This window comes from Balearica regulorum, chromosome 1, assembly GCF_011004875.1.
Source record: "Balearica regulorum gibbericeps isolate bBalReg1 chromosome 1, bBalReg1.pri, whole genome shotgun sequence".
NCBI classification, from domain to species: Eukaryota; Metazoa; Chordata; class Aves; order Gruiformes; family Gruidae; genus Balearica; species Balearica regulorum.
Window position 1 is genome coordinate 88,121,077 of NC_046184.1, and position 18,696 is coordinate 88,139,772.

The window sequence follows — 18,696 nt, forward strand, 5'->3', positions numbered from 1 at the left end:
ACTTCATTCATAATAGCCATTCATAGCTTCATGGCATACTGACAGACTTTCCCTTATAATCGTCACTGGAACTACAGACAGTATTAGTTCTTTTTAATCCCTTCTAAGGAAGAAGAAGAGAAAACAAAAATGAGAAATATTGAATTGAAACTTGGATTTTAAAGGTATCTCTGGCTAGCAGGATGATAACCAATTATAGTTTTAATTGCGAATGTAAAGCTGCTAATGAAAAGGCAAATAAACTGAAGGTTTTAGTAGGTTTGGCTATTTCTAATTCAGATTTTATTTCAGAGCTACTTTAGATAATCTATTTTTTTCTGGAATTCAGCTAATTTTACATAACGATTAATTCAATATTTTTACTCACATTTTAAATATATTTAAATCAACAAAATAAGTTATGATTCCACACTAGTGCAAAATTAACTCAGAGAATTATTTAGTATATGAACACACTGAAGTGTTATAGGAATGTTAAAGACTGTATATTGAAGCCATGAATTCAAAAAGATTATCAACTGCAAGATTAAATTTGCACGTACAACCTTGATTTGCTATGTAGCCTACTTCTAGGACTATGTAGCATATAGCATTATTTATATTCCTTTTAAAATAGTTTTAATGTTGCTGGTTTTTTTAACAACTGGAAAATGTCTCAAGTCCTTAAGTTGTTCAGCAGTCCTGAAAATTACACTGTTTTCTTATTGCAGATATTGATTTCCTGTGATTTAATTTACTCTTAAAAGAAATTGAGAAAGCTTCTTTGCTGTAGTAAAAACTGTCAGCCTAATGAAGTGATTCTTCTACTTTCAAGTACAAAAGAATGATCTCTCAATTAAAACTGAAGGAATGTATAAAATAGAACAGTTTTTCATTGCTATTCCCTTTCATTTGAGAGTTGCGATGCTAGCAATCCTAAACTATGAACTTTAGGAGCACAGGCGAAGGCATTCTTAGATGTGATCCTCACAGGAGAATTTGCTTCTCCTGATGTTTCAGGAAATACTGGAGTTTCTAGCTTTGTTTTCTTTTTAGCTGGGACATCCTACTTGAGGAAGATGGCAGCTTGCAAAGTTTATGGTCTGGATGATGGTTTTCATTTAGCTGAGTTATGTTTAAACTAATTTTATGTCCATTTTTATATGAAATTTTATTCTAATTGACAAATATGTGTTCAAGCATGGCTATTCATTCACTTTATACAAACCACACACTGTGGAGGCATCATCAAAATGCATAGGATAATTCACAGATGTTTCTAACCGTGCTCACCACTCTGTTGTGAATGTATTTAAGGACTTCCTTTTTCTATAGCACTGGAAAATATAATTCTGATATTCTTCATCTTAAAATAATTTTACAACCATGCATTACATTTTATAAGATTTCTTGACACTGGTAGATGCTTTTTCATTTTACAGATATGAACATCAGGAATCAAGTTAAAGGCTCTATTTATTAAAGGCCAAAGGACTTTAAAAGGCAAATCTCGAGCCTTGCTAGAGATGAAAACTTATATCTCCAAAAATTCTGTTTAGCCAGTTCTAAGTCTGCAGGTGCCTCTATCCATCAGACACCTTCTTGTATGAATGAAAAGGTGTACTCACATGGCATGCAAAAACTGCCCCATTAACAGTTTGGCATTTCTTGCCTGTAAAAATAACGAGGAAATAAAAATGAACAGTTACTCTATTTACAAGTGCTACGAGCACAATGTCCTGACAAGACCCTTCTTGGAACTACAGTAACTCTTGATTCTTTCAGTTCAGAAGGGCAGGACACAGAGGTTTGGGAGAAAAGGCAAGACTCATTGAGAGACAGAACAAGAAATTAGGGCAAGCAGGTTTTCACCTGGGATGGAGAGGTCTTGGGTTCCAGCCCCTACTACAATCTGTATATGCTATCCAATGATCTGTTAATATAAAATAAATACATTCACTAAAGACAAGAGCTATGGGCCCAGACAGGCAGCTCTGAATTTAAGAGCTACTTTGAAATTACCAAGTCTATTGGGTACCATTTGATCTTCCAGTGTAAAGTATTATTTTATGAAAAACTTTTGTGAAACAAATACATGAAGCTATTATGAATTAGATATTCAATCTGTATTGCTAAGATAACCTGATCTACAAAAATGAGAATAATTTTAGATGTTAAAATTATTGCATCTAATCACTGTTCAAAATAAAATTTATAAACAGTCCTTGAGCACAGACTGGAGTGCAAGATTCCTACTTTAAATTATGTGACTAAATCATTAACCTATAAAGACACAGTTGTGCTTGCTTTTCCTGCAAAGTGGAACACTTTAAGGTGAAAAATACCTCACAGACATATATGGTGTGGCAGTAAAAACGTGGTTGTGTGTAATGTGATGTATAGGTTTAAACTTTTTGCTAAGAAAATTGAGCTGACACTCCCGTATCTCAAGTCAGTGCATCCACAGTACAAGTCGGTGGATACAGGATGAGCACAAGCTCTTAGAAGTAGCATCCACTACTGTATTTTATGTTCAGTCTCATCTTGTACACTGCTCTGAGAAGGTCTGCCAGATCTTAATCCTTTAACAGAGGTTGCTAGAGAAATTTCTCATTGATTAATCATGTTAGTGATCTATCATGAGACAGATGCTGAGCTACTTGACCCTTTTAAAACAAAGGCACTTGCGGGTGTCTACACAAACAACACTTAAAACATCTGAAGAGGCTGGGCATTTCCCAGGTTAGAAAACTGAGCGGAGGTGTTCAGAAGTTCAGCATCAGTTTCAGATGCCTGAATTCCACTTAAATCTTGCTTAGGCACTCCAGTACATTTTCTGATATTACAGATTTCGACAAGGCTGTTCGTGTGAGTAAAGCAATGTACTGGGTCAGGTCTTAATGCTTCATGTGCTGTTATCTCCATATAGTGGTTTTATAAAAGTCCCTTCCTTAACTTCTTAAGTTCTCCGTGTAAGCGGATGTATCACTAAATGTGTATACTCGTATCTCCCAAAGGCTCACATGATTTCTTAACAAAACTATCATCTCACACATAAATTGGATGACTTGCTTCCTTCAGGGAGTAAATAAACAAAATCTCTCACACTTAGAATAAGAAGAAGATGAACAACCCTGACTAAACTGAAATCAGAGAACAAACAAGTAGTCTAACACTAGCATAATGCAAAGAAAATATTCTGCAGCCTGCAGTCTGAATGAATAAGTAACATGAGAAATTGCTCAAACTTTGCAGAGGACAAGGAAGAGAAGGACAAAATGAAAATGTGCAAGAATTGAGAATTTGTCAAATACTTTTGGATTGAAAATATTGGGGGAAAAAATGCTGACATGTACAACTTACAATTTATTAGAAGTTTAGTGGCTCATTTCATACCAGTTGGATAATTTTCAAAAACCAGGAAAAAAAAGACAGTGCTACTTATCCCCTATTTATGTACTAGTGGTTACATTACTCTCCACCGTGGAATAAGACATAGGTAAAGAATCTCTACTTTGCATCACCCTGAAGTCACTCTTAGCTTCCAGGATATATATCTTATCAATATAATACAGGGAAATAAACATTGCTTTGCTTGCTTGATTTCAGGAATGGCACCTAAACACTCTTCATTCTAGCACTTACTTGATTTTCTGTTTAAAAAATGGCCAAATTCAAAGTTAAGTTTTAAGTTCATTTTTATCTAAGAGACTGCACTCTTGGGTTTCAAAATGATGTCCCTCTCATGAATTTGGCTAGTAGGATAAAACTATGCAAATAATCTATTGATTAGAGTGTATGACGCCTGTAGAAGGAATATAGGACACTTCCCCAACCAATCACATATTTTAAATCTAGTTCCTCAATAAAGTATTATTGTATTGTGTTAGCCACTCTTAGCTCTAAGCATTTAACTTAAAGTGAAATCTCTCAAACTCTACAAATTAAGATTAATAAAACTGTTGTGAAAAAGAAAGCACTACTGTTATAATCTAACAGGAACTGGGGCAAACATCTATCCACATCTGAAATCAAGAAATTATTTGAACCTGTGAACTTACATGGTACTAATAATAAGAAAAACCCCCCACAATTAAAGATAACTATTTTAAAAACCTAGGTTGTCAAATTCTAATCATAGGCTTCCAAGAGACTATATAGTTGAGTAGTTATTCATGTGCATGCCTACTACATGAATTTACTCAAATATTAGTATACTTCTACCACACATCACATCAATTCGTCTCATAATAAAAGCACAGTGCGTTTGAAATTGGTGTGTCTTAGATCAGACCACATAATTCAGCCAATCCTTATTTATTTACTGAAGCAATTGGGATATGTAAATATAACGCCATACAGCTATCAATTTTGCATGGTAGAAAATACAGCTAAGTAACAAAACAGAAAGTCAAACTCCTGTAAAAGTGTTAGCATTTAAAATGCACCTGCTGTAGCTGCTTAAAATCTAGCAGTGTAATGGGTGATTAGGGCTTTAGCTTTCTTGGAGCAATCACAAAAAAACCCTCCAAAAAAACCCCAAACAGAAGTCAACCACAGTACAAAAGAATCAAATTCCAGTATTTCCTTCTTACGTTATCTGTGGGCATTTTTAGAGCTAATGTCGAACAGCAACACGTAAATATACCAATACACTTCCTAATATTTATTTAGTAAAATGAAAAAAAATCCCAGATACTGTTTACTGGAAAGCACAGTTATAATCAATAATTAGAGAGAAGATAGTGAAATTCTTTTTCTGCTAAAGTCAGCAGTTTTACAATGAAAGCACATTAAGATCACTAGTGTTCCAGTCATCGTTCTCTGAAAACCACTACTGTTCAAACAAACAGTACTGCAGAATTTTCAAGAAGTGTACTGAGTCTGGCTGCAATAGGGCTGATTTTCCTCACGGCAGCCTGTATGGTGCTGTGTTTTGGGTATGTGACTAAAACAGTGTTGATGATAACACACCAGAGTTTTTGCTATTGTGGAGCAGTGCTTGCAGAGCGTCAAGTTTTTCTATTTTGTCCACTTTACCCCTGCAGTGAGTGGGCTGGGGTACAAAAGGGTTTGGGAGGGGACACAGCCAGGACAGCTGACCCAAAGCAACCAAAGGGACATTCCATACCATATGACATTGAGCTCAGCACAGTGCTCAGGGAAAGGAGGAAGAAGCGTGGATGTTTGTGGATACGGATTTGTGGGGCAGTATTATCCTCAGGATGCGAAATGATCAGCAGCTGATGCAAATCCTGCATCTGCCAAACCTACGTTGGAAGTACATTTTAATGAGCCCATCCTCCCAGACCTCCTTTTCTGTGGAAGAAGATAAGCAGAATGATTTTCTGAGGGTCCTCACCACCATGATTGACTGGAGGTTCTGGTCCCAGAAAACAAGCTGAGATTTGTGGGGCAGTATTATCCTCAGGATGGGAAATGATCAACAGCTGATGCAAAACTTTCAGGTGTGGAGCAGAATTGCAGAGCCTCTCTGCTGTAAGGTGGTAATCATAATGTCTGTGCCTTTCCTAACTCTGCCCTAAGATGAAGACTAATGCCTTACTTACCATCAGAGACAGGATCTTTAACGCTGTTTGGGTGCTCGTCTACACCAGAATAGATGTTGCATAATCTCCATGTTGCTGGGTCATGAGAATATGCCTTGATAATGATGGAGCCCATTTCTGGTTTGACTAGCCCTTAGGACATGTAGACATGAAGTCAAAAGTGCTTGTCTGAGTGCAAAGGGTTATGTAAGAGACTGGAGGTTAATGTTTCCAGTTCTCTCCAAATCACAGGTGCCTGCTGTCCCTCATAAAACCTCTGCAAGGACTTAGGGCAGCATTTCCATTCAGACAGGAATAGTAAGGACCAGTTCTTTTTGAAGCACTACCTCCCACATTCTGCAAATGATCCAGGCACTGAGGATGGTACTCATGTACATGCTACTTTGCAAGTTTATTGAGGAGGGCTATGCACTTACTGTGTGTCCAGAAGGGGATTGAGTGGGTTGGTAGAAATGTGCTTAGGTGGTGATGACTTCTACATACAAATTTCTAAACTACCTTTGACCTCCTTCATACCAACACTAAAAAGGAATATGCTCCCAAAATTTCTAGGTCATTTCCCCTCCCTGTGCTCCCTCTGAATGAAGAGATTGATGCTATGCTTACATCCTTTGATGCCCCCTAAGACTTGGCTGCTTCAGCTAGTCACCTTCTGATAGGTCTTGATCCACAATCTCATTTGGACAAGCTTAGTTCCTCCAGTCTTTTTTGATTCTTTCTTCTGTACTCATGTGTGCCTTTGAATGCTACATCTGAAGCACTCAGGAAACACCTTGGTTCTTGACTTGAACAGATTCCTTAGAAAAATATGTCATTCAGAGGCTGCTTTGCACAGGTCAGGAGAAAGGTGGAGATTGAAAGAATATTGCTTGTTTGCTGCCACTAAGAAAAGACAGGTTGAGGAACAGAAACGTAAGAACTAAGAGAACTGGAGCGACGTTAGATCACAGGGAAAGAGGGACTGACCTGGCCAAGGATGAGGCGAAAAGAATGTCATCAAGGAAGCCAGATGAGGGAAACAAAGTTCTTCAAGGAAACCTTTCCCTCCCCTCTCCTGAATGAGAGCATAGTTTCTGTTTTGTCCATCTCCCCATTTTTCAGACCTCAGGAAAAATCATGCATTTTTCTTACACTTATAGCTAAGCTTTTGATTGAAATAGTGTGCAACTATGTCTGTCCCATCTCATACTGAACCACCAACATCTGGTTCATGTTCCTTGCTGCAGAAGATCCACAGCAAGATCTCTTTGGTTCCAGAAACTTCCAAAGATCTTCTACATTCCCCATGCAGGGACAATTATTATTCACAGTCATTGTAGCCTTTCTACCTCATAAAAAGCATTCAATCCTCCACAGCTCCCTTTTGTCCATGGCCTCTCTCCATAAAGAACATATCTGCAAAAAAGGCACCTAACTTTAAGTCATCAAGAATTTAAATGGAATGACTGCCTGTAGCTAGACAGAAATAGGTCTCTTTTCACAACACAAAAAGAATCCCAGTGTATGTATGTACCTATGTACTTTGGGTTTGCTTTATTGCTAGATAGTAGTTTTCATAATTTATCTGGAGAAATATCAATTCTCTCTCCCACAGAGACTATTCACTAGATAAAAGCAAAAGAAGAAAAGAGTCAAAATAAATAAATAAGTGCATAGTATGACCGCAAATTTCTGTTTTAAGGATGTTTGCCAAATTTAGGTCACAGATATTTGTCTAAAAAAGATAATTATCAGACTGGAAAGGAGGGCAAATTGATGTGCATTACTTCCTATGCATGACAACACTTCTGATGCTGGCAAAGTTTTGAACAAAAAAGGTACGGAAAGCTCTAGAGCTTACACAAAGTCTAATTAAGACACATCACTTCTTTGAAATGGTTGACTATCACCACTATTCATCATTTCAATATCACAGTAAGTTGAGGGTTTTTTTCTATTAAACTCAGTAAAATTCTTGAAACAAACATGCAGAAAGCATTTTTTTCAGATAGTGATTATAAATGTAGTCATTAGTTCCAATTAAAATGCTGCCAGATCCATCCACCTGTCTGCCATTTTTATGTGCATCTCCAAATATATGAAAATCTATTTTTCCTTAGTAGATTTGTTTGCAGATGTCGGATTCCATTTTTACCTCCTTGATAAACACCAACTGAAAGTGAGGGAAGCTCAGCACATTTAACTGTAAGGTATTTAACCTGCATACTTAAAAGCATGAAATAGGCTTGGGATACCAATGGACCCAAATTTATGCATTATGCAAAGACCTAATATGTATACGTATATGAGTGTACACTTAATCAGATGCATAGTAATCTCAGCATAGATTTAAAGTTCCCCAAACTCTAGTTCTGTCAGATTTAATTATCCAGGTAAATTTGATTATTTTTATACCTGTTATAATAATTTTTATTCTTGTAGATTAACAATAAATTAATTTCTGTAATAACCTATTTAGGTATCTACATATATAAAAATACATATATGCGTATGTTGATTCCCAGGGGGATTTTTAAAAGAACTTACGTTAGGAGTACTGACTATCAGTGAGGTTTGTGTTCCTGAATCACTCAAACGCTCTGGAAAAATCCCAAATGTATACCACAATGAGATAAAGATGAAATGCATCAATGATTCTTCCAAGTCAAATAACAGAACTTTGGTTTTATGATCTTGTCTGTGCTTCCCCCATTCCATCTGCCCAATAAATCACATAGAGTAAACAGCATGGAACACAGTTGGCTTATTTTAAGGATAAAGATCTACTGAAACCTTGTTCAGATTAAGAGACAGCAGTTCCAGGGAGAGTAAATCTGTCACACTTTATATTTAGTTGTGCCATCCTTCTCACAGACCAAACCCTCAAGTTATATTATCTTATTTTCTTTTAAAGTACATCCAACCTGATGTCAAACATTCTTTACCACACTTCCTTTAACTACTGTAAAATTCCATGCCTCCTCAGAACTCTGCAGGTGATGATTTAATTAGTGCTATTTGTTTTCTTTGCTTGATTTTTTTCTAAAGTGCACAAACACCCTCGTTTTTACCTCCCAGTCTCTCTGTGCACATCAGCTGCTGAGCATACATGCTGTTCAACAGGGCTATCTTAGGTTTAGATTTTGCCTTCCCCTTTACTTGGGATAATAACTCTGGAATCAAATATATGATTACTGGCTGTTTCATAGAAAGAACTGAGATAATTTCATAGAATCATAGAACCATCTAGTTTGGACAACACCCTTACGATCATTGAGACCAACCGCTAACCTAGCACTACTAAGTCCACCACTAAACCATGTCCCTAAGCACCACATCAACACGTCTTTTAAATACCTCCAGGGATGGTGACTCAACCACTTCCCTGGGCAGCCTGTTCCAATGATTGACAACCCTTTCAGTGAAGAAATTTTTCCTAACATCCAATGTAGACCTCCCCTGGTGCAACTTGAGGCTATTTCCTCTCATCCTATCACTTGTTACTTGGGAGAAGAGACCAACACTCCCCTGGCTACAACCTCCTCTCAGGTAGTTGTAGAGAGTGAAAAGGTCTCCCTTCAGCCTCCTCTTCTTCAGGCTAAACAACCCCAGTTCCCTCAGCCGCTCCTCACAGGACTGGTGCTCTAGACCCTTCACCAGCTTCGTTGCCCTTCTTTGGACACGCTCCAGCACCTCAATGTCTTTCTGGTAGCAAGGGGCCCAAAATTGAACACAGGACTCAAGGTGCAGCCTCACCAGTGCCGAGCACAGGGGGACAATCACTTCCCTAGTCCTGCTGGCCACACTATTTCTGATACAACAGCCAGGATGCTGTTGGCCTTCTTGGCCTTCTTGAAGCCATGTTTTGTTTTTCACAAAATGTACCTATTAAGATGTGTTGCTGTACTGTATTTGACATTCAAAAATCACCCTTGCTATCAAAGCATGGGAAGAAACACATAAAACAGGCCAGAAAAATTATTCAAATATGATCCAAAAGCAGAATCTTTCTTGAGGAGAGCCTGTAGAATTTTTGTAATTTGAAAATTGCTTTACATGAAGAAGATTTAAAAAATGTAAACAAAAGATGATAGGCTATCTTCCATACCACTCAAAACTGAAAGGCTATTTCTACATTTTGTAGCAAAGTTCACAGACAACTGCATTCTACCATAGCTGGATTTCTGTGATGCAAGTTCACATTAGTGATACAAGTCAATCTAATCACTTGCTCCTTACTGCCAAATTTTCTATTTCTTCTCTCTGTCCCTCTCTGTCCAGTCCCAACTGTGCACTCCTTACAGCTTCCTTATGCATCATTCTGACTAGCACCAGAGGTAAGCACCAGATAGTTCAGTTCACTAATCTGCAAAAAAGTAGCACAGAAAAAAAGAACTAAAGTTTTGCCAGGTTAGTGAATTGGATTGCTTACAGAAAGATCTGATGAGCACCAGAATCAGAGCAAGGAAGGTGTCAGGATCGTGCAGCTAAGCAAAAGGTGAGGGCAGAGCAACACCTCCACTTTCATGTGCTAGTGAGTCAGAACAATTTTGTTTGCTTAAGTATAAAATGGCTACTATATTGTCTAATAACATTGGAATACAGCAAGCCTTTATTATTAAAAGGCCTGGCATGTGTTATGGATGGCTTAGTTTTTTGCTCAAGCACAAACAGTGGAACTGAAGAATATGAATGCCCCATAACCTGCATCCATGACAACATGAAGCCCGTAAGTCTAAAGAATAAGTATTAATGACAATAATAGACAACATTAAAACATGTCTGAAGACATATTACTAATTTAAGCCTGTTTGATGATGGATAAGCTTTCAGCGGTGTGGAGGCCATTCTGGACCCAGTAAGTTGTTTTCTTTGCACTGGATTTAAGACAAATTTTCTCTGATTTCTTAATAAGCAAAGATGATAATAGCTGTAGAAGAGTCTCTTTCAGAATTTCTTACTGCAACTGACCACCAAATAATCAGCAGCCCAATACAAAAATACGTGGATGCTCTATTCTGTATGTTTGCAGTAGGTGGCTGTACTGGCTAGGCACATCTTTGATGTGGTGGAAGAAGTCCAAAGGAAAGGCCTTAGTGACTCCAGAAAGTACCTATAATGAATTTTAACAATAATTTGTGAGCTGAATAAATGACAATACAGAAATACGAATCCTGAAGTCTGAGAGCAACATGTCACTTCTTCAGAACCGATACTGGAATAATCATTGGTGAGACACTGGAACAGGTTGCCCAGAGAGGTTGTGGATGCCCAGTCCCTGGAAGTGTTCAAGGCCAGGATGGGTGGGGCTTTGGGCAACCTGGTCTAGTGGAGGGTGTCCCTGCCCGCAGCAGGGGGGTTGGAACTAGATGATCTTTGAGGTCCCTTCCAACCCAAACCATTCTATGATTCTATAATATATTTATTCAGATTGAGAATGTGACAAACCCCCAGACTTCTCTTTTTCCTCTGCAATGAGGAACAGACTTAAGTCTGACCAAGTTTCTTAATTTCTCGCCCCCTTGTATGGTGATACAGAACCTCCTCTGACAGTAACCAGAGACTGCACACTTCATTTTATTGTGTGTAGTGTCAGAAGGTTCTCTAGACTGGGACTAGAAAAGAAGGATATGGAGATGATAAGAAAAGTAATTCAATTTCATAGTCCCCCTTCATCTGAATATGTTTGCCTGAAGCAAGGATAGTCCAGGTAGAGTGGTATCAAGCAATGATCTGAGCAATGATCAAAGGTATGGGAGCTGAGAATAGGCTTCAAATAGGAAAAAAGTCTTCAGAGGGGAAATAAAATTTGCTGTGTTTAGGACAAAGGAAAAGAATGACCAGATGGCATAACAATTGTTTCAAAGTGGGGTTTTTTGCCCTTTATTTGCAGATTTTGTTAGCTTGTGTTGATAATAGGAAGATACTCTTTCATCGATGATTTGCAGCACACTCTCATTCTGTGGCTGAAGCATAGCTGTCCCTATGAGGATCCAGTACCCAGCAGTCATCAGTGTAGGCAAAACCTACATTGTTTTTGAAGTTCCTTGAGAATCCCACAGAGACTCTGAGCATCAGTAGAGCATAGTAACAGCAATTCCCATTGCTATAGAAGGTATAGCAGTTGCATCTAAAGCAGCCTGAAAAGAAATCTAGGAGAAGACAAATTGACTCTCATACCAAAATGAATTTTCATTTATCTCTGTACTCTAATGGCAACTTATGAATAATATACTGTATTGCAGGCCAATTTAGCATAGTCAATTTCAGTACTGCTGCTGGATCATTTGAAATGATCACCTGAAGGCGTGATGTTAAACATTAATTCCCAACACAGAGGTACACGCTTCATTTTCTTTGGAAACAGCTTGTCTTTTGAGACCTGTTAACTTGTGACCAATAGAAATATCAATACTTTGTGAATCTTCTAGAAAGACAAGGGAGGCAAAAATACCATTATGTAACTTACACTGGTCACAGGAAAACTTGTTCTATGTTATTACATGAATACTAAACGTAAATTCTGTCTTTATATGCCTCTCTGTTGCCCAGCATAACAGAGTCTGACCCAAACTAGGCCCTTTTGGTGCTACTAACAAACAAACAATAAATTATTGGGTGCATTTCTCTAAGGGTAGCCAAATAGTCTGTCCTTTCACTCCATCCACAGTACAGTTTAGAAGCACTAGCCAAAACAACACATGTGGAACGAATTCTCTCTTTCTGTTACGTAACACATTCATGGCAGAATGAAATTGTACAGCTCTGCTAAAAAATATTTCCACAGGATACTGTGGAAAATATTTCCACAGGATCCCACCTCTCCTATGAGGACAGGCTGAGTTGGGGTTGTTCAACCTGGAGAAAAGGCGGCTCCGGGGAGATCTAATTGCGGCTTACCAGTACCTGAAGGGGCCTACAGGAAAGATGGAGAGGGACTGTTTATCAGGGAGTGTAGTGACAGGACAAGGGGTAATGGGTTTAAGCTGAAGGAGGGTCAATTTAGATTAGATGTTAGGAAGAAATTCTTTACTGTGAGAGTGGTGAGGCACTGGAACAGGTTGCCCAAAGAGGTTGTGGATGCCCCATCCCTGGAAGTGTTTAAGACCAGATTGGATGGGGCTTTGGGCAACATGGTCTAGTGGAGGGTGTCCCTGCCCGTAGCAGGGGGGTTGGAACTAGATGATCTTTAAGGTCCCTTCCAACCCAAACCATTCTATGATTCTATGATTCTACGTGGAAGACTCAGAGCCATTAAAATCTATAGTTTTTTCAGTTTGCTTAAAAAAAAATCCATTATGAATTGTGTTTTCAAATGTAATACTAAATCTGTTAAATCTTGATTTGAATTTTATTTCAACAATTACGAACAGTTGCAGCAAGACTGGCTTAAATGATCAGTGGTCTACACGTGGTCCCAGGCCCTTTTTTCACTGATTATTGTTCAGCCTTGTGTACAAATGCAAAGTTATTAGTCCACAACCAGGCTTTTTATGTAATATGTTCTATGAAACCTTTGAACCTTTGAAAGCCAGGTGGAGAAGCCTTAGTTAAAATGAATAAATCAGTAATCTCTTTTATAGCACCCTCTGTCTTCAAAGAACAGCTTCCATTAACTCAGTGCTCAATTAAGCAAACCAGGCTCTGTGTGCCTAAGCTGAGAAGGGTTTATGTTATGAGATGACATCTCAAAAAACCAAAAAAAGTCAAATTCCCTGGCAATCTTGATGCTGTTGTTTGATTCAGATACTAGAACTGGTAGACAATTTTCTATGAATGAGGTAGAGGTTTGCTAGCAAAACTGGAGAAGAGATATTAAAGGGAATGGTGCTCTGAAAAACATTCTCCCCTCTTCCTGTCATCCTTTATAATAGAAGATACATATATATAGTTTTATATAAAGTTAGGGATATAGCTAATTTTCCACTGCATGTTCCATTCCTGTGGCAGGGGACATGCAGGTTTAACTTAACTCTACATGAACCTGTAGTAATTCAGGCTCTGTACCTGCATTTTTCTTAAAGGAGGGATTTATAAAGGTTTAGAATGCCTAGTCAGTAACAGCACTGCTCCTACAAAAGCCAGGTTGTGGAGATGGAGGGAAGAGGTGGGCTTGGGAGTCAGTTTTCTGCAAGGTCTTTTTCCTACATCTACATTAGCCATGACATTCCCAATATCCCCACTCACAGAAGATATCAATGAAGTTTCCAGTGACAAAACTCCAGCTTTCTAACCTTGCCTACCTCCCAAAAGAAGAAAGCATGACTAATAGACTTGCACTTTCCCAGAGGTGCATAAATTCAAGGGGATATTCCTCTTTGTAACTGAACAGAATATATTCAATCTACTTCATATAGGTAAATACCAAAGCAAAGCTTGTCACATAACTGGAAGTTTAGCTGAGTCTTGTGAAAAGTTCTGGATCACATAGAAAATGAAGCGTGTGCAAATGCAACTGTTCAGAACAAGAGCACCCAAAAATGGAGAAAACAAAGTTTTAGTCATGTTACATGAAGCATAGACTGGTTCTCCAACAGGAGGTTTTTCTGTACTTTGTAACCTGCCTTTGGGTTCATCAGGTTAATAGTTACCTTGGGAACAATGGTAGCAAAAGAACCAGAAAAGATTAGATTGGTATTTTATACAGCATTGTCCTCTACTTTCAACCCAGAATGTATCTAGTTGCAAAAAATATTGGTTTATTACTTCTGTATCTTGTAACTTTTAAACCTTCCTGTAATATTTTTTCTTCTTTTTTTTCTTACTTTATATGTATTTTCACCAAATTGGAATACATTTGAACTATGACAAACTAAAAATTATGCAGAAAAACATTTTGAAACACATCACATTTAAATATTCTCCTCAGATTTTTTTTTTAAATCAAAGTTTCCAAATTTTCATTACATTTATATTCAATTTAGTCTTTGTTGACTTCTAATTTAAAATTCCTACTGTATAAAAATATAAAGTGCTAGCAGTGATGTACCTTTATAATTAATGAAGAGAAACAGGCACTTGTAGAGTGTTTCATCTTCTCTGCCAGGAAGAGATGAATTCTGCCCTAAAATCACTTATTTCCCACCATTCACTTGGAAGAGTCTAAACAACATCTCATATATAGATATCTACAGGAAAGATGTCTACAGCTAGCTAGCTGCATTGCAGCAATGAATTCATTTATTGCAAGCACAACATTCACAATTTTCTCATTACCGCTTTGTAGTTTACCTTTACATACTGAAAAGTGTCTACTTTTCATGCTGAAAAGCAAAAATTAATTCTATTTTATATTAATCAATATATGCCAAAACTGTATGCCAAAAACTCAGTAAAAATTTTTCTTTGGACACCTTAAAGACATGATGGTAATTCCTCAACAGCACATTCTTTTCCAGTCCATCTAGGTAGAGCAAAATGAAGTAGAACATAACAACACAAACTGTAACCTTACCTGAATGCTTGTAGAAAATGATTCACATCGCTGTATTGCAAATACATAGAAATGGTGTAATTTCTGAATGAGAAAGGATACATTCGTATGGCTCCTGTTCTTGTTCCAATTGCCAGAATTTTCTGAACTGGGTCAAAAGCTAAGGCAGTGGGTAGATAAGGAAAACCATGGCGAACCGTCTGAAACAGAACAAATGAGCAAAGTGATTGAACCATAACCACAGATAGCAGCATGTATGCTTTACATTATGCATATAGGAAGAGAATCTATATTTTGCTGTATGTTGTGGTTTTTGCAATACATTTCAAGAAAAGTATTTAAAAAGATACAGTATTTTGAATAAAGAGGTGAATTTCACTCACACCAATTTCCAGATATGCTCTTTACTCAGTAATATTTTAAATAGTTTTCCGTAACAAAGTAGATGGCAAAGTATATGCCAATATACAACTGGTACATATTGCTTACATGGTATACTGAGAGATAACCTCAATATGCAAGGCAGCTGAACTGTAAATTGAAAAAAAAAAAAAAAAAAAAGGACACATAATATGCTTTTAAAACACTGTCACAAATAACCTCAGCCTCAACAGAAAGAAATGGAACATGTCCGGGGAAGAGATCCAATAAACCAATGAATGGAATCAAGTCTATGAGGTAAAAATCCTTAATATCAATTTAAAAAAACCCAAAGATGCCAGAGAAGATGTTCTCAAAACAAGCAACTGAACCACTTATTCTTACTTAATCTTTATTTATAATACTACGCTTTTAATTCTAATTTTTGCAGAGATACCTTGGGGAATAAATGAACTGAGCATGATGCAATGCATTCTTGAGTTTGAAGACTACCTCAAATAATATTTTAAGTGATCTTAACCTGGAGGTTATGACCAACATGACCTAATATGACTCTAAATTCAGTAAAAATTCTTGAACTCTAGGATTGACTCAAAAATTATTTCTGTTTTGCAGCCATTTTCCAAATTTGAGTATTTACACCAATTCCAATTGGGAAGTTCTTGTGAATGCAAAATTCTGCCATTTGTAGAATAAAAAACCACTGTTGAAGTCTATTGAACCTCCAAGTAAATTACAATTTACAAGTAAAATATTTATATTTATTAGGACTCTAAATAAAGGATAAAACCAGTTTGGAAAGAGAGCCAAGCTATACTGTACACAGTTAAGGCAGAAAAAGATGTCTTTATGATTGACATTTTGGCATGAATTAGAGCAGCCTCAGAACTGATTCTGAAGATGAAGCCTATTCAACAGAAGAACAGGCACAAGCTGTAACACTTCAGACCCCCAGACTCTTCTCAGCCTTGGTCCAACAACCCTTCTATTTCCAAGGACTGTGAGAAAAATTGACATGAAAAGCTAGAACTTGAAGTAGATTTTTCAATTATGCATTGATAAAGCTAGTGTGAGCATATGTGTCAGAATAAGTAATGATTCTAGAACCGTGCCTGGGATTCCTTACAGCATTTACTAATACAGATGAAGAAGAGGGGAAGGCCACAAAATTAAATTGAACCTAGGCCAACCAAAAAAAAAAAAAAAAAAAAGAAAGTATGTTTCTACTTAATTTGAGCTGTGTCTAGTGGGAAAAATACAGACCAAAACTTACCAATGGTGAGCAGAAAAAAGTAGGTATTTTTCCCAAAAAATTAACCTATCTCAATAGCAGGCAAAAGCAGAAAAAAGTATCCTAAAACATCAGTCTGCGTTCAAAGAAATATAGGACTTACCTACCCTGAATGGCCTATGGAAGAAGGTTTAAAAAAAAAAAAAAAGAGAGAAAAGGCAGACAGCAGATGGAGCCAGGACTGCTTTTCTCCACATTATCCAGCTTTCTTTTATCTCTCCTTTTTTGGCATGCTGTCTCTAGACGCAGTCTGTGCTCCCCAAGACATACACTTCATGTGCAATATTTGAAATAATTTATTTATAACAGAACAATTACAAATGCAGCTGTAATTTCAGCATAAATCTTTGTTCAGCTTTGTTATTCTCTTTTAAATCATTTTAAGCAAATATTCTTATGGTAAATTGCATATATATATCATTAAGTAATCTTTACACAATCAATTTGCCTAAATGAATATAGGAAATTGATTATTTGGGCTTGCCAGTATTCTACAAATGAACATTTTAATATGCTGTACAGAACATAACAATCTCCTACTGTCTAAGATACCATGATATAAAGAAAATTGCATAGTAATAATATGCAATATCCAGCATAATTGTTCACATGGTGTATACTGCAATTTTTCAGTGTAAGAGTTTTTCTTAACTTTTTTTCTATGGTAGTTTATATTAGACTGCAAAGACACCATTTTTTTCAAATTGATTTTTATATTCTCTAAATAACTCAAAAAATTAAAGGACTAACCTCAGTCTTAAACTGTATCAATTAAGTAATAGGGTTTATAGTCAAAACTGTTCCTGCTAATTTGCATAAACATAAAATTTTTAACTTTTCTACTGATATTTCACAGATATCCTGTTTTGTGTAACATCGGGCAGCAAACTCAATTTACTAAGGTAAAGAATTTTTGAGAAAATGTCTATTTGTTCAAAATGAACTATGTAGTCTAAGCCTGTGACTCAGGATGTAGAATCTACTTCCAAATTGTGACCAACATGCCACATGCAAAAGTCTCACTGAAGAGAGAGACTGGTTATTGGTTTATGGAACAGAGGATGAAGTGTTGACTGATAGCTATACAGTCTCTTACTCAGCTATGTAGGAAATTAAAAAATGTCAATGATTACAGCTTTCAGGGAGGTTGTAGTCGTGAAAACGGGTGCTTAGAAAGATGAGCTGCCATGCATTATAACGCTATAAGACCATGACATCCCTCATTTATAGGCTTCCCTGACTGGAGTCTCTGGTAAGACTGCTCCCTGCTCAGGAAAGATAGAGGACAAGATATCAGTAGGCTTCCAACCTAGGAAAATGATACAGGAGGGATATTTTTTTTATTAGTTACATTTTAGTTTTTCAAAGGAATATTTTTTGTAAAAATCCCAGCTAGCTAAACCTTTCAAAAATTTCAAACCCAAGCCGTGGATTGCATTTAGCTCTTACCCTACATTACCAGCCAGGGCTTCTGAGCATGTTTACAGGATATTCTAAAAGCTACCTTTTTTTTTTTTTTCTTGGATAAAGATACCCATAGACAGTTCTTTTACTCTGTGTCTCTCTGCACCTAAAAGCTAGAAACAGTCATACAGAAAAAGCCATCTACAAAAGGAACTCTGGAGCTACAGACTGGGAAGGTTTATTTCTGTCCCCAGCAAGATGGTACAATAAAGACTAGCTGAGCACATGGATAAAGATTATCTGCAGAGGTTTCTGCTATGGGAAATCCTGTCTGACTAGTTTTCTCTAATTCTATGAAGCTGTCAGCATGCATGTAAATGAAGGGGATATGAATATACGCAAGTTCTCCAAAAGCATTCCAATAACATTCCACAGCAAAGTTAGTAAAGAAATAAAGTTGTCACAGGACTGAATAGAAGGAGTTTTTTGTGGGTTGAAAGCTGGTTAGATAACAGGAAACAAAGGATAGGGTTTAATGGATTTTCACCATGGAGAAAACTCTGAAGTAGGGTACTCCATGGATTTTTAGTGATCTATGAAAGGTAGTGAACACTGAAATCTCAAAGTTCATAGCTGATAGTAAGGTCCTCTGGATAATG

General features: G+C 37.1%; 1 protein-coding gene across 6 annotated transcripts in view; it reads right to left on the reverse strand.

The window, feature by feature from the left end:
* STXBP5L (syntaxin binding protein 5L) overlaps positions 1–18,696 on the reverse strand; it is a 202,730-nt gene that overhangs the window by 170,536 nt on the left and 13,498 nt on the right. For all 6 annotated transcript variants that reach the window (XM_075764835.1, XM_075764825.1, XM_075764817.1 and 3 more), the window contains exon 2: positions 15,064–15,161. In XM_075764835.1, coding sequence (XP_075620950.1) covers positions 15,064–15,161 — 98 coding nt within the window. The remainder of the gene's footprint in view (positions 1–15,063; positions 15,162–18,696) is intronic.